The sequence below is a fragment of the Typopeltis vanoorti genome, chromosome 10 (genome assembly GCF_054136105.1).
Source record: "Typopeltis vanoorti isolate ZY-2024b chromosome 10, IOZ_Tvanoo_1.0, whole genome shotgun sequence".
NCBI classification, from domain to species: Eukaryota; Metazoa; Arthropoda; class Arachnida; order Uropygi; family Thelyphonidae; genus Typopeltis; species Typopeltis vanoorti.
In genome coordinates this window covers 61,557,496-61,581,654 of record NC_143558.1, presented here as the reverse complement: position 1 = coordinate 61,581,654, position 24,159 = coordinate 61,557,496, and the positions used below count along the sequence as shown (strand labels likewise).

At 35.8% G+C, this 24,159-nt stretch overlaps 1 protein-coding gene across 1 annotated transcript in view; it reads left to right on the top strand.

Annotated features, from left to right (window-relative positions):
- LOC150102454 (fumarate hydratase, mitochondrial-like) overlaps nt 1-24,159 on the top strand; it is a 182,460-nt gene that overhangs the window by 67,678 nt on the left and 90,623 nt on the right. The window contains exon 5 of the mRNA XM_090399629.1: nt 23,734-23,889. Coding sequence (XP_090255755.1) covers nt 23,734-23,889 — 156 coding nt within the window. The remainder of the gene's footprint in view (nt 1-23,733; nt 23,890-24,159) is intronic.

The following is a 24,159-nucleotide window of genomic DNA, read 5'->3' as shown; positions in this document are numbered from 1 at the left end:
GTGTGTGTGTGTGTGTGTGTGTGTGTATATAGCTTTAGTCATTTTCCAAAGCTTATGCTGGTCTTCTGTGTTTAAGGACTGAAGTTTTGTTCTACTGTTGATTTTGATAGTTGTTAAGCACATATTGAACTTCCTTTGTAGCCCTGTTGAGCACTTTTTCTGTTCTTTTCATGGATCAGATTTTTGATCACATCTGGATGTCAGTCAGATTTTGTGCTTGCCACATTTGTGGGTGGCAAATGTTTCTGTAGGCTTGAAATTGAGTCATCGATTTTTTCTTTTAAGTTGATGGCTTGAGCTGGATCAACAGATTCACGTAGATTGGTTGTTAGTTTTATCCGGTTGACAGTTGGGATCCAGCCTGGGATATTTTCATGGTGTAAACCAAGTTGGAGTAAAACTGGGTTATGGTCATCCGTCTCACTTATTTGGTATTGGTGCACAATATTTTGTAGTATCGCTATGTCGAGGGCATCAGGAAGTTCTGCCACATTGTAGTTATGTGCGTTCTGAAGGTTGTATGATCACTGTTCCTGGCAGCAATAAAATCATTGAGGATTCTGCTGTTTTGATTTGTAGTTCTGCTGTTCTAGGCTGTGTGCTTGGCATTTAGGTCTCCTGTTACTAGCACGGCTTCATTTGTATCTAGAATTTCAGTTGTCTGCTTCAGTAACTGTGGTTTGGAAAGTTATATATGGAGTATATTTTCAGGAGACCTGCATTTGTAGTTTGAACCTCCACTCCTGTGATTTCTGTGTTGTTAGTGGCATTATTTGCAATTTCATTGTGTTCTATATTGAGCTTAACAAATATGACTGTGTGCTCATTGAGGTATAGTTCCTGAGCTTTGGGTTTTAGCTGGTTAAAGGTGCATTTTGTGTACAAAGATTACTTCAGCATTATAGCATGTTGTGAAGTCTTGTAGTTCATGCATTTTGTTTCCTAGACCATTGGCATTCTGGAACACAATCTGCAGAGAGTTTCTACATGTTAACCAGATGATACCGTCCATCGTAATGGTTCTTGTTTTATATAGCCACGTCACAAACTGGTTTTAGGTCATAGATTTCTCTGTACTGTTTGCTGATTTCCACTAGAACAAGAGGCATTGGTCATTTATCTGTTCGGAGAAACGGCTAACTTTAATAGGGTTTAGTCTGTGGTTTTGGAGGTCTCTTGTGACTCCTCTGTGGTGATGGAGCTTGTAATACCATGCAGTACCACCTGGAACCTGTAATACCATGCAGTACCACCTTGAAGTTTTTTTTCACTGTTTTAGGACTGCCCGGCTTTTCATCGTCCTCAAGCATCTCATGACCACTTTGAAACCTCTTAAACCACTCGTAAACTTTAGTACAGGATAAGCATTCGTCGCCTTATGCTTTTTGAAGCATTTGATGCATTTCAGTAAAACATTTACTAAGTTTAACATACAAAAGTCAATCGCAGCTCTCTGTTTGAAACTCATTTTCCGACCATTCGTCAAAACACACTGTCACTCTTGGCACTATAACTCGGCTTCTAATGAAACAAATATTACAAACAGTTGACACAACACTAATGAAGTTTGTCGCTTTTGACAACAAAAAGATACAACAGATGGCGCCACTAGTTTCTTCTATTTTCGAAAAAATCGGTTTCTTTTTGGACAGAGGGTGTATAAAATAATAATGCCAAGAAATTATATTGGTTTAATCCTTTATCCAAGTAATACATTTAGTTTAATCCTTTATCCAAGTGTATGCAAACAAAGTTTGCACCTGAAAGTATCTTCAGGACTGGGGTAAAGTGGTACCACACCGGGTGACTCCTTGCAAAGGCGGAGCAAGCTACCAACACTCCTATCTCAGTATCTCCCATGATGTAAAACATCTCCTTGCAGATATGTATAATGTTATGCATTAAGGGAAGGGCCACTACCCAGACTAGTTTCGAACTTTATTGAGGCCGCTTCAGTGGGAGCCAGGCCTGGCTTGGGCCTGGCTCCCACTGTACCCCAGTCCTGAAGATACTTTCAGGTGTAAACTTTGCACACACTTGGATAAAGGATTAAACTAAATTTATTATAGTCTGACCAAGTGAAAAATAAACTTTCAACACCTTTATTCAAGTGTAAGCAGACAAAGTTTGTGTGTGACATATCTTCACTACTGGGCCACTTGTATTTATTTAGAAGCCAATAACTTCATAATCACTTGTCTTAGTATCCCATAATGCAAAATGCACATCCTGTAGGGTGTGTATAATACTGTGCATTATTAAAATTAAAATACTGTGCATCATTATAGACTGGTTTCAATCTTTATTGAGGTCTCATCAGTGGGAGTCAGACACAGGGATACTTCAACCTTGGTATCCCTTCTGGGTTTGGCTCCCACTGATGACATTTATTAATGTTTGTCTTTGGATTTGCTTGCTTCCTTGGGGAATAGAGTCTCTGCTGTGTGGTTAGTTTTTGCCTGTCACACTGTTGAATTTCCTGTCCTGGAGTGATTCAGATCAAGAATGATGAATTTAGTAGTGATCCTTCAGGGTCACTCAGTAAGATTTTGAGTTATCTTATTGATCAATCAGAGTTTTTGGAGTGATATCTCTGCACTTTGACCTTTGGGGGGAACCTCCCAGATGTAACACCATCTCAACTCCAAAAAACAACACTTTGGCAATATCTCACATTTTATGATAATATCTAGTCAGTTATCCCATAATGCACAGCATTGTACACATCCTAAAGTATGTGTACTTTGCATTATGGGATACTACAGCAGTTGATGTGTGCAGTCATTGGCCTCTGTGTACAAGTAGCCCAGTCGTGAAGATACTTCATTCGCAAACTTTGTTTGCTTACACCTCGGATAAAGGATTAAACCAAGAATATAATTTCTTTGCATCTTTCATTTATTTCTTTTCCTCTATTGTTATGAATATGATCATTGATAAAGACATCAAAATACGGGTGAGAGTGGGCATTCTTGTATCACTTCTCTGTTCACATTGAATAGTTTTGTATTAACAATTGCACCATTCTGATAATATATGGTTATTATGTTAAGTATTTCATACTCTTTATCTTTATTATTTTTCTCTATTAACAGAGTCAAATGCTTGCTTGATATCAAGAAAAAAAAAAAAACATAAAGAGATCAGTGTCTTTTTCCATGATTTCTGCAATTCTGTGCAAGGTAAAGATATGGTCAGTAGTATATCTGATTTTCTAAATCCAGCTTATTCTTCTCTAGTAGACTGTTCGTATATTTTGGTTATTCAATTTCTTAATAAAAGTTTTATATATTTGACGGAGTAGGGCTATTGGCTGATAATTCTTGCATTCCTGTCTACTACTTTTATTATGAACTGGGATTATTTTTTCCAGTAGTTTTTCAATTTGGATCAAAAATAGTATTCCTTTACTTTGGATATTTGATCTGCCATATTAAACAGCTCTGAAGAGATACTCTCAACTCCTGGTGTTTTATTAAGCTTCATTTGGTCAACTGCTTATGTTATTCCCATGATATGGTATCAGCATTTTGAATGGTGATACTGGTTTTCAGCCTTTACTGTTTTGTGAAGGTGGAATAACAATACTTTGCATATTATTCTTAACATATTGATACTTTATTTCTGGCCAGTCAGCATTGTTTTGATTATTATTTTTATATTCATTTAATTGCAGTCAAAGAGTAACAAGAAACATGAAACAGCATAATGAAATCTTTGACTGGCAAATGAGTCCAATTTGGGCCTAGGAAGTGACTAGATATTATCGTAAAATGTGAGATATTTGCCAAAGTATTGTTTTTTTTGGAGTTGAGATGGTGTTACATCTGGGAGACTTTATTCTTCTACTTTACTGTCCCGTGGTATTGCCACATCAATAAATCATACATGTTGTTCAACTACAGTGATTTTAGGGTTTTTCATCCCTTAGAACAGGCAAACCGGCCACATGAATCTACAGCCATAGGACACACTTGGAGGCATAGAGCTAACCACCTTATCCTCAAGTTACAGTTAATAGTTGGAAAAAATCTCAACATCGTAAAAGGTAGAAGAGGGAGGATTATGTAAAGTAAATTTTGATGAAACTGATGTTGTTAGTCTTGAATTGAATGTTTTGCCTGTATTGTGACATTCTACTTTCATAGCAAATTATCTTTTTTTGCAGTGGCCACAGTTCTTTGTTTTAATTCTTCTCATACTTTGGTTATTGAATTTGTTTTAAGGCTATATTATTTTACTAGATTGCTTGTGCTCTTTTCCTGTTTAAATTTTCCTTCTTTTAAATTATTTAAATTGCTAACATCTGCTCAAAATTTGTTTATTTTTTTATTCTAAATGTAATTTCCAGTTTGGGTTTAGAATAAAAAACTTCCAGTGTTGCCCTCTCCATGTGAGGCACCTGTTCATGGTTGGGGGCAACCTCCTAGTGATGATACTGGTGTCTTTTTCATTTTTCCTCTTTTTTTCTTTGCTCTATTTTTCTCTAGTCTTTTTTACTATCCTATTTACTACCATAGGATAGTAAATTTAATGCCGGGATTCAATACTTTGCAGCTGTTTGTTGTGAACAAAAATCTGAACAAAAATGATGGCCTAACCATTCCAAGAATGTGGAGGACTAATTTGCAACCTTTATAGCAACCAGAACAAGCCAAAGAAAAATCTCAATACAAAGAAGACTTAGTGAAGTGTTTTTTTTTTTTTTTACTTAACATTCAATAGCAACTTGAACTGTACAAGTCCAGAAGAAAATCATAGTATAACAATCTGAACTATACAAATCCAGATTCTTCTGGATTTGTACAGTACAGGAGGACTTTAGCAGAGTTTATTGTAGTTTTTTATTTATTTTATTTATTATTATTTTATTTTAATTTTTTTATTATTTTTATTTATTTATTATTATTATTTTTTATCACTAGAGGTCAGGCTAAGAAAAAGATTAATTAATAGCTTGGTTTCCTATACACGTGTATCTTTCTGATGATGACCTCAATACAGAGGTCTAAATGTCAAGTGTTATTTTATTAATAATAAGTAAAATAATCATTTCAACACGTGTGTTTTGTGTCCCTAAATTCGTGAATATGAATGCTGATCACCGTGTAACCTTAAAAGAAAGAGTCATCATAATCCATGGAGATTTGACCCACAAGCAGTGCAGCCTTTACAGCAAGCTAAAAGTACGTTTCCTTGTTAATTAATCGACTAGTCTTTTTGAAACGATGTAGAGAAGCAACTTAATACTGAACTGCATTAAACTAAAGAAGTTTACATCAGCTAAAGTGCTCCGTATCTGTGCCTGGTTGGAAAAAGCGTTGTTAAGAGAACAGATCCACGAGGCATGAAAAAACTTAGCATCTACCCAAGCCAAAGTTTTACAACTGAAATTAGAGCTATCTAGCTACGTTAATCCAGAAATTTGGGATGTTTTAGATAGGATCACAGACAACTCAGCCAAGCAACTATTACTCAAAAACAAGGAAAAATTAATAATGATGTTTCAAGCAGTAGAACAACATGAAAGCACAAGACAATCAGGATGCCATAACGAAAGGAGCAACCAATCACAAACCGACAACACAAGGAGCAGCCAATCACCCGCAAACAAAGTTAGAAGCAACCACCATCGGACCATGGCCTGGTTATCAACCAATCAAACTACAATGTCACCCGAGGTGAACTCTTGCTGCCAGAGAAAAGTCTAAACTATGCCATTGCGCTGAGGTCAGTAAACAAATTTGATATTGTTTATCATATCGAGAGAGGTTAAAGACCCTCCCCGCCAATCTAGCGGACAAAATACAGATGGAAACAGCTTGTATACTAAATTCAAACAAAAAAACTACCTAAACAAAACGGAAAAACTGGCTCTCAAATCCCTAAAAAAATAACCAGGACATTATAATCACAAAAGCAGATAAAGGGAATGCCACTGTTGTTTTAGATCGTTTTACATCGGACAACTTACATAGAAAAAACGAACCATTTGTTATCGGACCACAACACCCAACAAATGGTAAACCACGAAACGCATCAAAAAGAAAACAACTGAATTAATTAAATCCATTAACACTTGGCCAGAAGAAACAACAAAAAAACTAATACCTCATTATGCACGCGTGCCCAGAATTTATGGCCTGCCAAAAATACACAAAACGGACACACCATCCGATTGTTGAAGGAATCGACAGCCCAAATTACCACTTAGTCAAAAAATTAGTGGCCACACTCAAGGAATTGGTAGGTCAGTTCTCTTCCTACATAAAAAATGCACAACATTTCATAAACAAAATTAAAAACATTACACTCAACGACCAAGATTTATTAGTCAGCTTTGAGATAACTTCCCTTTTCACCAATGTCCTGATCAATGATACTATCTTGCTCCTACAGAACATATTTCCACATGACATCACGGCCCTCTTTGCCCATGTACTTTGCTCCGGATATTTCGTGTGGCAAAACAGTTTTTACCTTCAAAAAGCGGGTACAGCCATGGGCTCACCACTCCCCCCCTCCCCCCAATAGCTAACTTTTACATGGAAGACTTTGAGCAACCAGCTCTAGAGTCAGTATGCCTATAGCCCAAAATCTGGCTCAGATAGGTCGACGATATTTTTGCCATTTGGCCCCACAGCCATGAAGTCCTAAATACATTCCTTAGCCACCTGACCAAACAACACAAACGTATCCAATTCACCATTACAATGGAAAAAAAACAACTCTCTTCCTTCCTAGACACACTCGTCACAAGTCTTCCCTCAGGCTGTCTCTCCTCAGTTTACTGCAAACCTACACACACATAGGCCAGTACATACACAAAAATTCTTATCACCACCCAACACAAAAACTAGGGGTCACCCTTAAACACAGAGCTCAAACTATTTGTTCAAATAAACAAGCTCTAAACCAGGAATACAAGATCATCAGCCATACATTCATAAAAAATGGATACAGTAAAAAAACTATTCACAAGACCCTCCACAGAGATACCAGTAAAAACAAAAAAGATTTCAAGGATGCTATTGCCATACCCTATGTCAGAGGTATTTCCGAAAAAATAGACAGAAAACTACACAAATACAACATCAAAACCACCTTTAAACCCCCGACAAAATTAAGACACCTACTCAGTTCTTCCAAAGATCCTCTTCCACGCCTAGTTCACCCAGGGGTTGTTCGCAAAATACAATGCACATGTACAACGCCCTGTTTCCCCTATGTATGGTAGGTTAAACAGGGCGAACCATCCCAATTAGGAAGGATGAACACAAACAACACATTAAATACCTCCATTTTGGAAAAACTGACCTTTCTGACCATACACTCCAAACATACCACAGAATTGATTGGAAAGGTACCAAGTCCCTACACTGCACCAAAACCTGGTTCGAGAGGAAATTTAAAGAAGCATGTGAAATGCTCAAACATAATCCAAATCTGAACACAAATGATGGTCTAACCATTCCAAGAATGTGGAGAACCCATTTGCAACCTTTATAGCAACCAGAACAAGCCAAAGAAAAATCTCAATACAAGAAGACTCTTGGTGAAGTGTTTTTTTTCCCCTTAACATTCAATAGCAACTTGAACTGTAAAAGTCTAGAAGAAAATCGTAGTTATAACAATCTGAACTGTAAAATCCAGAAGAATCTGGATTTGTACAGTACAGGAGGACTTTAGCAGAGTTCATTGTAGTTTTTTATTTATTTTATTTATTAATTATTTTTTTATTTTAATTTTTTTTAAATTTATTTTATTTTTATTTATTTATTATTATTATTATTTTATCACTAGAGATCAGGCTAAGAAAAAGATTAACAGCGTAGATTTAATTTACTTTTATAGAGTGCACGAGCATGTAGCTTGGTTTCCTGTACACATGTATCTTTCTGATGATGACCTCAATACAGGGGTCAAAACGTTAAGTGTTATTTTATTAATAATAAGTAAAATAATAATTTTAACACGCGTGTTTTGTGTCCCTAAATTCGTGAATATGTTTGTTATGACCCGTCGACATCTGGAGGGGTGGAGCCTGGTGGTTTTATACTACTTTGACAAAATGTGTGGTCTGTTGGATGTCCTTGACTGGACCATTTGGCTAGTGGGCCTGTCTGCAAGGGTATGCTGCAGTAAGTCTACTTCTCCTTGGACATGTTCCAAGGCTTGCTGTGGTGCTTGTATAGTGTCCAGGGTAATCCTGGCATTCCGGTCCTGAGTGCAGTCATTGCTTGCCAGAGAGTGGGCATCCATGTGTGGCTTCATTGTGGGTGGGGAGCTCTGGCGCTGAACAAAAAACACTTAAGGATGAATCCTTGGTCCTCATTTGTTTCATGGGCCCTAAAAAAAAGTTCCAACCAAGTAATGATTCAATTGATACACCTTTCGATAACAGAAGTAAAAAACAAAAGACGCGATAAAAATATAAATGTACCAGTTTTTCTAATCATCTGTGCAATGGGGGAAAAGCCAATAGGGAAAATGTCACCCTTTTTCATTCAAAAGGATTTAGGACTGGCAGGTTCTCCCAAAACAGTTAAGAAAGTTCCTCAGTTAAGAATGTCCTCATAACTATAAATAGTTATGAGGACATTCTGGAAATGTCCTCATAGAAACATGTCAATAACATTCCAAAAAACTACTCAAAGCAACATCAATGGGTGAAATACCAGTAACAATTACACTGCATAAAACACTAAATTCCTGTAGCGGAGTGATTCAGAATGGGGGTTCCTGATGAGGAGATATGTTCAGAGCTGAAAGATGAGGGGGTGACAGGTATGAGGCACTTCCTAATCTGTAGGGATGGTCACCTGGTTGTAATCGGAAACATCATTCTTACGTTTGATACTCCTAAGCCTCCAACATGTATTAAAGTAGGGTATCTCAATCGTTGTGTTAGACTGTACATCCCTAATCCACTGAGATGCTTATGTACCAGAAATATAGGCATACCCAAACTGCCTATCATGGCTCTGCCACCTGTGCCTGATAACATGATAACCAGTTTTGCTCTATAAAGAAAGCTAAATGCATAAACTGTCAGAGAGATCATTCAGCCTACTCCTGTGCATGTCAGATGTGGAAAGATGAAACAGAAACACAAAAGCTAAAAAAAAAAAAAGCAAAATATATCGTATAAGGATGCAAAAAGGAAGTTAGCCACTACCACACCTGTTCTCAGATCCTCTTATGCTGAGAAGGTAGCAGTCAAAAAAATGTCAACAGCCACTCAAACTCTTATGTCTATTCCACTATTTAATAATTTCACCAGATCTGAACTTTATGAGGTTGATGCACTCTGTTGAGTACATCAATCACATGATGCACGGTCCCACTCCAAAAATGGTTCCATTTGATGAGAACTGACTTGTGAAAAAAATTATAGCAAGGTTATCACTTAAAGACAAACCACCAAATTCTTCCGTAGAAACATCAGATACTTCAGTTTCCACTGAAAATACCCAGTTATCCTGAAACATCTGATGATGTAGTAGATGTTTTTCCAGAAGAAAAGATGGACACTGGTCATCAATACTTCCCAAAATCTAATGAAAAATATAAACCTGACAAGGGTAAATCCTCAACCTCCTGGAAATCAGACAAGTCTCTGAAGCCTAAACAATAGGAAAATTTTTACAATGAAACTGTCTTGATTCTCGCGGAAAGGCTTAGATGTCGGTTATGCATTTTTTACTAAATAATTTAAGGAAATTACAACGTCAACTAGGATATACATTAAAATAAATTTTAATATACTTCAATATTTTGGCAACGTCACGTTGCCATTTTCAAGAAACTTAAGAACAAGACACGTGCACGCAGGCACAACAAACAGTAAGTGAGGAAGAAGCAGGAAGCTATTATTTCTCCTAAAGTCCTGATGGTGCCCCCTAGCAGGCAATGTTGGTATTCTTGGGCGATTGGGCTGAAGGTCTTCTGATGCAGGTTTCCTAAATTTGAGGCAGTCTCATGCAGTCAAATTTGTTGAGGTTTGGATTGTTTCTTAGAGCTGAAGCTGATTCCACGAAAAGCCTTTCATATTTGTATTTACTACGGTGTATTATCGTGGCTTTCTTACACTGTATTCTATGGCAGGTATCCAGCGCATGGTCAGCAAGACCAGAGTGGCTGTATTGGTGAAACCGGATGTAGTCCTTGTGTTCTGAAATTCTGATATTTGCTGTCCTGCCTGTTTGGCCAAAGTAGGACGGCTTACAGCTACAGGGGACCTGGTATACACCAGGTAGGTCTGGGGGGGGGGGTCTTTAGTAGAGCAGAAAAAGGATGCCAATTTTTTATATGGTCTGTAACAAGAAGTTAAGGAATGTTTTTTTAGGATTTTTGTAATTTTTTCCGAGGTGCCTCGGGTATAGGGTATGGTGATGGATTTAGAGTAATCCTTGTTTTAAGGGGTGTGGGGGTGTGGTTTACTGGTTTCAATATTTTTTGGATTTTTTTTGGGGGGGGGGGGTTAGCCATTGGCTGAGAAAGTGTTGAGAATGTGGTTTAGAAACTGTCTTGAGTTTTGCTGGAATAGATGATATCAAGCTCCTGCAGAAACACAAACCTTTTTGTTTCAGTCTACAGGAAACTTATTTAAAAACTAATCAGGACCCTACCTGCAGGAATATCACTCTTCTATACAAGGACAGAATTAGAGATGATCATGCTCATAGTGGAGTAGCTATTCTTGTAGGCAGTCATACTCCTTTCCCTCATTTCAGCTTAATACTGTTCTGGAAGCAATAGCAATTCACCTATCAGTGGGGTTTGTTATCTCAGTATACTCAATATATTTACCACCAGGTTCTGAATTAAATGAAACCAAACTCTATAATCTCATAATGCAATGTCCCAGCCCATATTTGTAATCAGTGATTTTAATGGACATAACACTGTGCAATAGTGCCAGCATGAATAGACGACGTCATATCATCAAGCAAATGCTTGACAACCATGACAAAGTAAATACCTTCAATATGCCTAACCCCTCTTATTCTGCAGTTGATCTTACAATCTGGTCCCTTGCCATGTTTCTGCTACTCATATGAGATGTTGAACAAAACATATGTGGAAATGATAATTTTCCCCTTAGTAGCACTATGTCTTCAACCATATATGCTTACATGGATGCCCATGAGAAAAATGGACCAGGCTGATTGAAATACATTTTCTCATTTTGCAAAATTTAATACTGAAGGAGTGAAGTATGTCACATATTGTATTGTTCATGCAGCAACTGCAGCAATTCCAAAAACATCATCCAAATTTCCACTCTATCCAAAGCCTTAATGGAATCCAGAGTGCCAAACAGCCAAAAAAGATTTAGTAGAGCATTGGTTATATTTTGTAGACCCTTCCACGACAAATTTAATAGCATTTAAATGTGCTCTGGTCAAAGCACACTATATGAGACATCAGAGTCAGAAACAATACTGGATTCGATTTACATCATTGATTAATCAAACAGCCGGTGCAAAAATTGATAAAGCCCGAAAAATAGAAACACATTGATTGTCTACCTTGGAATATAATGGATGTATTGTTGATGATCCCAAAGCTATTGCAGATATTTTGAGAGAAAACTTTACCAGTTTCCTATCCTCTTGATTATTTTGAAGCACAAGATAATGTGCTTCCCACTTGGAGTTGGAAGCACGTTATCTTGGCCATATCATCAAAAAGATGGAGTTGTTCAAGGCTCTGTCTTAAGTGTGACACTCTTTAAAGTGAATTCAATTATTGACAACTTCTTCCCACAGTAGGCAGTTGCCTTTATGACAGTGACTTCAATTTACTCACTCCTGCAATATGAGGATTATTGAAAGACAACTTCAGCAAGCAATTGATCATTTCTTCATGGGCTCTTTGTCATGGGTTCAGATTATCTGCAGAAAAAACTCTGTACACTTTTGCTGGATACATGCTCTCCACCACTATCCTGAATTAAGAATGGGACAGACTATTATTCCATTCATATCAGAGGCCAAGTTTTTGGGACTCATCTTTGATAGAAAGCTAACAACTGTTACACAAATTCCGCATCTTCAGGACAAGTGCAAAAAAAAAAAAGCATCGAATATCCTCTGCACGCTATCCTCTACAGAATGGGATACTGATCGTTGTTCCTTGCTCTGCATTTATCCTGCATTTATATGTTCAAAACTTGATTATGGATCCTCAGTTTACAGTCTACTGCAAAGGAGAGCATGCTCCAATGGTTGGACCCTATTCATTATTAGTATTCAAATAGCTATTGGTGAGTTTTGCACATCATTCAAAGTCTTTATGTTGAATCAAATGACCCCTCTCCCATCATTTAGATGAAAACATTTGTTTCTTAATTATGCCTTAAAAATAAAGTCCCTTCTGATCATCCTACATGGGCTAGTCCCTTTTCTCTATTTTATCTACACTGGCGTGAATTGGTACATTACCTGCACCAAACAAAATGGCAGGCTTTCATCCTATTCTCTAACTTCTTCATTTGTCATCTACAGAAATCCCATATACTCTCATCTGTCTCTTAAATTGTTCAATGCAGACAGAGCAGCCCACTCTGATTTGCTTACCCATCTATACTGATTCTTCAAGATCAGAGATCTCTGTTGGCTGTGCTGCTGTGTTTCCTGACATTACAATCTCCAACCAGATCCCACTCGATGGCAGTAATTATACAGCAGAGTTGCATGCCATTCCGCTCACACTTGTGTATATAAAAGAAAAACTCCTACCAAAAGTGTGTAATTTATACAGACTATTTTGAGTTCTTTACAGGCTTTACAGCTATCTACTCTCTGGTCTATCCAGTGCTTGGTGAGATGTTACAACTTTTGTAGAATAGCTATATTAGATTCCCAGCCACATTGGAATTAAGAAAAATGACATCTCAAATGTAGCTGCTAAATCAGCTCATACTTTTTTGACATACTGTCTAACTGTCCCTTATACTAGCTACACCAAGGTTATAAAATTGAAGTTAATTGCCCAGTAACAATACTCCTGGCAGGAAGCACTGATGAACAAATTGCATTAGGTTAAGCCTTACATTAAGAATTCACAGTCAAGTCAATGTAGAAACAGAAGAGAGGAAGAGAGAAATTACATTAGCTTAAGCCTTATAATAAGCATTGGCACTCAAGTCAATGTAGAAACAGAAGAGAGGAAGTTGTTCTTGCTAGGCTCTGCATAGGTCACATCATCTTACACATTCTTGTTTACTGAGGGCTGATGACCCACCTATGTGTGTGAGAAATGCAACACACACACACACAGGTGGGTCATCAGCACTGAGTAAATAAGAATTATTCATTAAATCCAGCATTATTTCAAAGCTGAATACAGAAACTATAAAAGTTTCTTATGAAATTTAACCAGAGAGCTTACAGGAATACACTCGTTGGCATTTACGAGTTGCCCTAGTCATACCTTATAGGAGACAAGATCGCTATGCCCAAGTGTCTGTATATTCACCTTCTATTTTCACCTCCATATATTCATCTCCATTTTGATAAGGTTTCACCAGCCTGACAGTTGTTTCAAACTGGTTGGTTTTCGTCAGAGACCAGGCAGAAACCTTAAGAGAGCAAAAACTCTCTTTCAATACCAAAGAACTTGTAACATTGGAGAGGTGTATTTTTCATAAGCGAACTCTTGGTCAGTGTGTAAAAGTATTTACTAAAATAAAGAGCCAAAAGGCTTCATTTTGGCGATACAAAAATTATATATTATAAAAATCAATTATAAAAATCCCGTAAGCTCTCTGTTCAAATTTCATACAAAACTTTTATAGTTTCTGTATTCGATTTTGAAATAATGCTGGATTGAATATCCACTTGGGTTTTATAATTTTTTGCATTGCCTAACTGAAGCCTTTTGGCTTCTTGTTTTAGTTAAAAAAAAAAGAATTAATCATATTCTGGTGGAGTGCCATTGCTTCACATGAGAGAGGAATGACATATTTACTTATCTGGCTGAGCCTATGACTTGGACAAATTTCATGATGTTTTTAAATATTTACAAAGAATTAACTTATTCAAACACATTTAATTGTAAATTTGGTTATATGTAGATACTTAACTTTTTATTTATCATTTATTTATTAATTAATAAATAAATATTTATTAATTAATATTTATTTATTAGGATACAAGTTACAGCCTTATGTATGGCTGTAACCTGTATCCTAGAGCAGTATGACCTTTGATGTCCTTGCACCATAAAAACACAAATCAGTCAGTTAATCCAGTTTGGAATGCCTCTTTTTGGTTTATTCACCTGTTTTATTGTATAGCCAATTTCTTTTGTAACTATAACTACAGCATTATCTATCAGCTGATTTGTTTCTCCAACTGTTTTTGAGGGAATTGTTTCTATTACCAAGTTGATGTTGTTCAGTATTGCAGCTAGATATCTTTAGCTTTGTTTCAGCATTGGCAGTTATTGTCTTTCTCTGGTACTCTGCATTTGTTCTATAATTGGGTGTCTCAATTCTTGTTGTCTGGCATTTCAATGATGCTGTTGGTTACTATTTGGTTTATCTGTATTCAAAAAATTTACTTGAACTCTTTCTTAATAGACCCTACAGTTGTCAAGTTCTGGAAATTCTGGAATTCCATTGTAATCTGTCTTTGCAATTCTTCAAGTTTAACAACTGAGAATTTTGTTTCTTACAATAAATCTTCATTGGTCCACGAATAGCTGCTCAGTGACTCTACTATATGAAATTTCTCTTTCCAAATTTCATACATTCACTTTTGGTATCCTCTTGATTCTCAATTTGATTCATAATAAGCTTGGATAATCATATTGTTTTCAGAACAAAGTTCATCTCTTTTTTTGATTGCTCTTCTATTTGCATTTCCATTCTTTGCCCTGGTTGCCCAGCAAAAGTCTGAGCCCTGTAGTAGCCCATTTATTGCCTGATACCCAGGAGCTATAGCACCAAATGCTGTCCTTGTTGATAAATCCAATGCTGACATAAAAAATAAGGAAGTTATTTCGCCTCTTTACAAGGCAATAATAATAATGATAATAATCATATGCCAGGCAGTAATTGATTATCGTTATTATTAGAGACCTCCAGGGAGTTGGGAACTCATTGAGGGAGACCACGTATCACTTGCATCGTCATACATTCTCTTGAATTCATTCATGCTGTCTGCACTCACAATCTCCAAAGGAAAGCCATTCCAGTCGTGCACTGTTCTATGAGAGAAATATCTAGCTCTCACTCCTTTCTTGACTGCATTCATTCTCAACTTCCATGGATGCTCTCTCATCCTTTCCCCATCCTCCATAAATTGAAAAATTCCATCTACTGGTATCCTGTATGACTATCTTAGAAATATGTAGGCCTCTATCCTATCATCTCTCTCTCTTTATCCTGTCTGCTAGTATTTGCAATCCACAAATTCTTAGTGTCCCTTTCCTCACAATCTACATTCCATAATCCTGATATCATCTTTCTCGCTCTGCTTTGCACCCTCTCCACCATAATCTGCATCACTTTGGAAACCAGGAGACAAGATTTGTGCACAGTAGTCAAGATGAGGTAGCATTAAAGCCTTGTAAAGAGGCAAAATAACTTCCTTATTCTTATATGTCAGTGTTTGTTTCAGCATTGTAATTATCTTCTGAGTTGTATTTGCAATTTTTGCTATATGACGTCTGAACTTCAGTTTTCTATCTACTAAAACTCCAATATCCCTAGCCTGGTCAGTTTCTTCTAGAATAATCCCACCAGTATAATACACAATTGGATATCTTGTTACACCAAAGTGCATAACTTTACATATAATACTAACATTGAACTGACAGCTGTTTTCACATGCCAACAATTCCAGCCTGTTCAAATTATTCTGCAAGTGCTGCATGTTATTTGCATTCTTGATTACCCTGCCTATCTTTGCATCATCTGCAAAAGCTGAATGTAACCCCTGTTAAATCCTTCTCAATATCATTAATGTAAAGATTGAATACCAATGCACCAAGGAATGATCTTTGGGATCCTCCACTGGTCATCTTAAATCTTGTAGACTCAACCACACACTACTTTTGATGTCACTGAGTCATCTTCTTATCCAAACTAGTAATTTATAATCCAATCTCATATCCTACAATTTATGCAACAGCCTTCCATGCTGAATCCTGTCAAAAGCTTTAGCAAAGTCTAGGAGGATCATGGTGTATCCATTTTTCTGGTCTAACTCAACTATGACATTATTATAAAATGTGAGCAAGTTGCTCCAACATGATCTTCCCTTAATAAATGCATGCTGTTCATTGCAAAGTATAGATTCTCTGTTAACCCATTTCTGTATGCAATCTCTTACCAACTTTACCAAAATCTTCACCACTCCATGGATACTGATAGGTCAATAATTAAACACATCATTCTTTGCAACTTCCCTGTGCTGATACTCGCATTATAAAGCTAAGTGAAAGCAACAGTAAGTTCAGCTGAACACTCTTTAGAGTGTTCAGTTCTATTACTGAATTAATATTCAATTTGTGCAACAGCTCTAGTACCTCCTTCTCATACACTTGAGTTTCTTCTCCCATTGTAGATTTAGCATTGAGCTCAGTGTTGCATATACTAGCTTGATAGCTTTTAGCAAAATGGGCACTCATTAGTTGAATGATTTTTTCTGCACCTGCATACATCTGCATTGATGAGTTATTCTTTCACATTCATTATTTCTTTTACTTACAAAATAATGCTGAATTCTTTTAAATGGTCTTTAGCTTGCAGGCAGTTTCTTTTCATACTCATACTTAGCTTTCTGTACAATAATTGTAACCTTTCTGACCTGTGCCTTATAACTTTCATAACTAACATCATCCTTATGCACATGGTATTTCTTCCACATCATCTTTTTCTTAAGAATCTCTTGCTTAATAAGATTGCACATTCATTTCACTCCCACCCTGTTTATTCTCTGAACTCTAGGGATACACCGATATTGCTTCAATGATGTATTTTTTAAATGCTTCCCATGCACTGCTGATATCCTTCCCAACTAGCAACTAATACCATAGGATCAAACTTAGTATTCTCCTCAGTTGGTCATAATTTTGAGCATGTAACTTTTTGTAAGTAGAATATCCATATAATTAGCTACTTCCCATGTCAGTACAGCATGATCACTGTCACCAACCAGACACATAACAATCACATCTTTTACTGACATTCCCTCTGATCTTAAGTTTCTTCTGTAATGTACTACTTAAGGAGGTTGTTACACAGTAGTTCAGTAAATTTAGCTTCATGTTTTTCAAGAGATTTCACTTCTTCCCATGAATGTTTGAATAATTAGTCACCCTGATTAATTGTTTACTACCCGTTAGGTTTATTCAGGGGCGAATGTTGGTCTTGAAATTCACGCTTGCTTTTGTTATCATTCAGGGAGTGAGAGGTGTGATTGAAATCTGATTATTGGAATAATGAATTACAGGTAACCCTCGTATAACACGGATGTTAGGTTCCATAGAAATGGCGCATTATATAAATCGCGTTATGGAGACTCAGATTACATACAAAAAGTAGGGTTATGTTCCGAAATCGGTTTTTAAAAAAAAATTATATAAACAACAATGACATATGCAACAAAAATATATTTTTATTTAATTCAGGTAATTCATGTAAGTTAAGAAAACATATAAACTATAACACAAATACATAGTATAAAAATTACAAATTGTGATTAAACTTCATTGCATGTAATGCATAAATGTTTTAGGCAAAATAAAAATAAGTGCATATTTTAATCTTTCATAGCACAAGGATTTGAGGATCAGTTAATAAACATTAGTTTATTAACCGTTCAGTTGATATAATCACCTGATGCATTACTACAAAACAGTAGAGTAATTCTGTCTTTGGAAACTTTGAATCCAGGAGCTGATCTTTCATTTTTCGAAACATAGGTGCGTTTTGGCATTATTTTCCAATATAACGGTTATAAATGCGGAGAGCCTTCTGTGAAGAGAAGCGGTGCTTTAATTTCACAATTTGGGATTACCTTATTATCGGCAGCGTTTTAAGAAGGTTGCTGTATTGGCGAGCCTTGCATGCAATACAATCTCCGTGGATGATAGAAATTCTTGTAGATAAGCTTATATGTTGGTAACACATGACTATTAAATTATTTCAGGAAATTACAATGTATACTAAATATTAATTAAAAGAAGGCCTTGGAAGTTACTAACAAACTAGAGCCTCTTAACTCTAGACCTCCATAAACAAAATCTGTCATTACGTCCCATTATGGATGGCATTGATTCCCCCACATACAAATTAGCCAAACATTTAGCCAAAGCGCTCACACACTATACTGGCAAGACACTATCACACATAAAAAAACTCATTTCACTTCAAAGCCAGTATAGAAAACCTCTCTCCAACACACTGACATAATGGTCAGGTTTAATGTCTCTTCCCTATTCATGAATGTCCCACTCAAAGATACCTTTAAACTCATCCAAACCAAATTTCCTCCCGATATCTCTGTGCTATTTCAGTTCACAATGAACTCAGGCTATTTTGTTTGGCAAGGAAAATTCTACAAACTTCTACAAAATTTTACAAACTAAAAAAAATTCCACATCTTCTTAACACACTTTAAACAACCAACACACCCAGAATCCAGTTCACCTTGGAAAAATTAAAAAACAACAGTCTTCCTTTCCTAGACACTCTGATTACATGCCAGCCTGATGGATCCTTGGCTTTCTCTGTTTACAGAGAACCAACCCTTACAGACAGATACATTCACCAGTAATCCCCCCCCCCCTCACAACAATATGGGGTTATAAAAACCCTATATAACAGGGCAAAATTAATCTGTTCAGATGACAGTGCCCTAACCACTGAACTGAACCACATCCTTAACACGTTCTTAGCCAATGGCTACAACCCCAAAAAAATCCAGATAACCAGTTAACCCCCCCCCCCTTCATAACAAAGATTACACTAAATGTATCACGATTCCTTACATCCAGGGCACCTCTGAAAAGTTAACCAAAATCCTAAAAAATTTTGATCTCACAACCTGTTACAAACCATATAAGAAATTGGCATCCCTTATCTGCTCCACCAAAGACCAGCCACTTCCCCTAGACCTTCCTGGAGTATATATGTTGGTGATCTGCATTTCCATTTTTGTTATCTTAATTTTTTGAAGCACGTATTATCTATGTAAAATCTTCATCTCTTCAAATTAAATAAATCTTTTTTTCATCTTTTATTTCTTAGTCCATGTTTGCACACCAAAAGCACTTTCTCAGTGTTGTTTCTATCCTATTTTACAGTTAGTCTTCTATTATAATTTTCTGATAACGTGTTATCTCTGAAAGTGATGGAGAGATCCTAATACAAATTGTCAATTTCTTCAGCTGAATAATTGGAAGTGGGTGCATATATTTGTGTTACACTTTAATCAAATCACTTATTGATTTTCAGTGTAATAGTTTTAATTCTTAGGGAGATAGGAAAAATTCTTAGGGAGATTGTCCCAGAAACTGGTTTTTCATCCCCTGAACTCAAGAAAATTGTCCATGTCTACTTTATTATCACTTTTTTATTATCTATGGTGAGGATATCATGCATGTAGCATTGGATTAAGACAGGAGTTAGGACAGGTGGTAGATTGATCAGTAATCTGAGGTACGCTGATGATGCAGTACTCCTTTGTAATGACAAGAAGAACTAGGACAAATTCTTAGCAAATTTAATGAGGTCAGTAAGAACAGAGGACTTCAGCTCAATCCTAGCTAGACAAAGATTAGGCTCTCAAAGGAAATATTGACATTGAAGTTCCTGAGAAGCGGTTGTACCTTAATGAAGAAAGAATTAAGGAACATCAAAAATTTCAAGTACCTGAAATCCATTATTAATGTGAAGAATTGCTGTTCAGAAGATGTCAGAAGAAGAAGATTAGGGATGGCTAAAACAACAATCAGATTCTCGTCTAAATTCTGCAAGGATAGATCTGTCTCCATGGGAACAAAGTTAAGGATTTTGGATGCAGCTGTTTTTCCAACAGTGACTTATGAATGTGAAACTCAGAACCTAAGATGTCTGATAGGAAAAGGATAGCTGTTTTTGAGATGTGGTGTAACAGAAGGCTCTTGAGAATTTCATGTACTGAAAGGCAGGCAAACAGATGGGTGCTAGAAAGGATCAGTAGAACTTTAAGACTGCTTAAGGATATCGACATAACAAAGTTGAAATACTTTGAACACATCGAAAGGATGGAAAGAGGACTTCTCGGAACAGTAGTTGTAAAGTTTCTGGAAAAAGAGAATGGCGTAGACCGTTAGTGAGATGGATGAATGGTGTGTCTGGAGTGACTGATCTTCAGAGAATTGAAGCCTCCAGCAAAGCATATAACAGGACCACCTGGAGAAGACTGGTTTAGCATATCGTCAAGCATCTGAATGACCATATCGCATCTGATGATGTTCAGTGAATAGATGGATGGATGACTTTGCATTAGTTTCCTGTATTTCTTAAAGTATTCCTTTTGGATGTATTTCTTAAAGTATTAAAGTATTCCTTTCCATAATGTTGTTCATTATGGAAAGGTCACCACCCAGACTGGTTTGATCTTTATTGAGGTTTCATCAGAGGGAGTTAGCCCCAGCAGTCTACCAAGGTTAAATCGTGCAGAAGTCATATATTTTCCATACGTGTATGTTTGTTTGTTTATACTTGGATAAAGGATTAAAACAAGAATACAGTTTCTTGTTAAGTGTAATATACTTTTTAACTAAGTGAAAAAAACTTTCTACAGCTATCTCTGATACAGAGTAAGGTTTCACTGAGTCATAAAGTATATTATGCATGACAAGAAATTGTATGTTTTAATCCTTTATTGAAGCATAAGGAAACAGTCATATATGGAAAATATGACTTCTGCATTGATTTAACCTTAGTAGATTGCTGGGGCTAGCTCCCTCTGATGAAACCTCAAGAAAGGTTAGAACCAGTCTGGGTGGTGACCTTTTCAAAATTAAAAGTAATATTCATGTCTTAGAGGAAGTGTGCTTGGCATTGTGGGATACTGAGGCAATTAATGTCAAGTCGCCAGTCTCTGTATACAAGTGAACTAGACAAGATACTTTACATACAAACATTGCTTACACTTGGATAAAGGATTAAAAGATCCTCATTAAGCCTCCATTAGAGGCTTAATGGAGTGAAACAACACTGAGAAAGGATTAAAAATATTATTTCATTCTTCCAATATTTCATCTGTTACTGAGACATGATCATCAGGGAGTACAATACAAAACTAAGTGAAACACGTGGATGAAAGACTAGTCATAACTAGGGTGGAGCACCCTCTGTGAAAACCCATTGGCAGCCTAGAATGTAAACTGGGATCTCAAAGTATTAGTGTTTCTCATATTTTTGGAAGTTTAATGCAACCATATGTCTTGTGTTGCCTTTGTATACATGTGTTACAGGTCTCATATTGTACTCCTTGATGATGTCTCAGTAACTGAGATGAAATTGGAGAATTAAATATTTTTTATCCTTTTCAGTGCTGTTTCACTCTACTAAGACTCTAACACGAGTTTCTTCCATCACTTAAGCCTTAACATATGGATTAAAACAAGAGTATAATTTCTTGTCAAGTATAATGTACTTTGTAGCTGAGCAGAAAAATTTCTACTAGTGGTAGTTTATTGGTCCACTCTTCAACCCTAGTGTTGTCTGTAGTTATAACCCTCCCCTGCAGTTAGAGGGCAGTGCAAATATATCCCCAGGTGCTGGGTCTACACAATAAGGGATATTGTTGTTCAATATCCCTTAATGAACATATGAGGAGCAGCCATTAACCATAGGCCATCTTGCTGCATCACATGGAAGGAGATCATAGGTTGTAGTGCGATTATATTAGTTAGATGCTCTGAATATTGAACAACACCTGAAATGGGTTATGTTACTTTTTTTCTTTTTTTTTTTAATTTACATCAGTGAGAGTTTTTTTGGTGAACATACAAGTTAATTCACAAATTATACTAATACATTTAACATAAAGAAGCATCCTAGATTTGACGTAGTCAAAGAAAAAAAACTTTAGGGTTGGTATCCCTACCTCAAAATTAAGTTACTTAAAAACTACCATTTGGGATTAGTTTTAAAGAAAATTAAGTTTGTTGGTTTTTAAGTAAAGCAAGATAAAAGGTAATAAAACAAAAATAATTTAAATATTAGGTATTCAGCTAATTTTTATAAGCATTTCCCTCCCCTCCCCCACTTTGCTCTTTGACAAGGAACTGGAAAGCTTTGAATCTAATCAGCATGATGTCTCTAATAATTTATCTTGCTAGAGGAATTTAATAACATATTTTTACTTTTCTTGAACTGTCATTGTTAATTTTTTGGTAATTACTTGGTGCATAAGTTTATAATGAGCCACTCAGATGATAACTTTTTGTGGAATAATCCAAACTATTCTAATATTTTAGCTCAGTTATACATTTATTTCTATAAAAGTGATGAAAACGAAAGAAAAACATCAGTGGAGTAGGATATCCCTGGTAACTGACCGGTAGGTATCAAACTAAATATGAGAATTCATATTTATGAATTCTCATATTTCTAAAGAAAAAAAAAAATCCTGAACATTCAATAGCAACCTTACTGTACAAATCCAGAAGATAATCGTAATATAACAATATGAACTGTATAATTCCAGAAGAATCTTAATACGTGAGGACTTTAGCAGAGTTTATTGTAGTTTTTTTTTTTTTTTAATCACTAGAGGGTAGGCTAAGAAAAAAGATTAGTTAACAATGTAGATGTAATTTACCTGTATAGAGTGCAACAGCATGTAGCTTGGTTCTTATACACATGTATCCTTCTGATGATGACCTCAGTACAGGGGTTGAAATGTAAAGTTATTATTTTATTATTAATCAGTAAAATAATCTTTTCAACACGTGTGTTTTGTATCCCTAAATTCTTAAATATGAGGGCTGATCACCGTGTAACCTTAAAAGAAAGAGTAAATATGAGACTTACAAGATCCATTTGGCATATTCTGCATGTTCTTATTTTATTTATATATTATTATTATTTTTTTTGGTTTATTTTACCTATCCACCTGAAGCAACATGCACCTAGATTTTTCCTATGTGAAGACCTTTTATAAGGGCTTTTCAGTGTAGGTGAGTAAGCTGTCTCATACTGAGGTGAAAGGGTTTTTCATTTCATTAATCAGACAGAATGCTTGTAGTTAACAAGCATGATACACCTCCTCAGTTTTAATTACTACAGCTATAATTCTAAATAGATTCATTATACTTGCTTATTAAGACAAAAGAAAAGTCCAATATTAAAATGAGAATATTCACTTTTTTCTTATGTATAATGGCACAGCTGTTTTTCTCCATAAATGATGATATTTTTATATGTGAACACTATCAACAAAAAATGAAATTTATTAATTCATATAAATTAATGGCTAACAGCTGCATTTGGTTTGAATTCATGTAATTGTAAAAATAAAGTTGAAGGGAAATAACTTTTTTGGCATATATGATTTTATCTTAATTTTGTATGTGTTACAGATTTTCAGATTTCAGCAGTTAAAAGTTAAGTGATCTCACATTCCTGGTATTTTAAATTTTTATGATTTATTAAAATAATGCACTTTTATGCACATAAATATATTCTGATTTTTTTTTGTTTGTTTTGTTTTATTTTAGAGCTCTAATGATACATATCCAACAGCTATGCATATAGCAGTTGCTATGGAAATTGAATTAACTCTTTTACCAGCACTCTCTTGTTTGCTTGAAGCTCTAAACAAAAAGTGTGAAGAATTTAATGATATAATTAAAATAGGAAGAACACATACACAGGTATGTCTATATATGTTTTAGTTCTCTTTCTGTCAGTTTGATTTGTGATTAGCATTTATTTAACAAAGTTGTTAAAGCAACTAGCTCGAAGTAAAATAATTTTGATTATACAGACAAATGAAGGAAAGAATAAATTTTGGGCACCAGTCTGTGACCAATGCATCATTCACTATGGCTTCAGTTAAGTCAAGTCCTGGAAATTTAGGTTTATCATCTTGCAAGACAGGCATACCATTCAGAAAAACATGCACAATTAAGGCATAATACTTT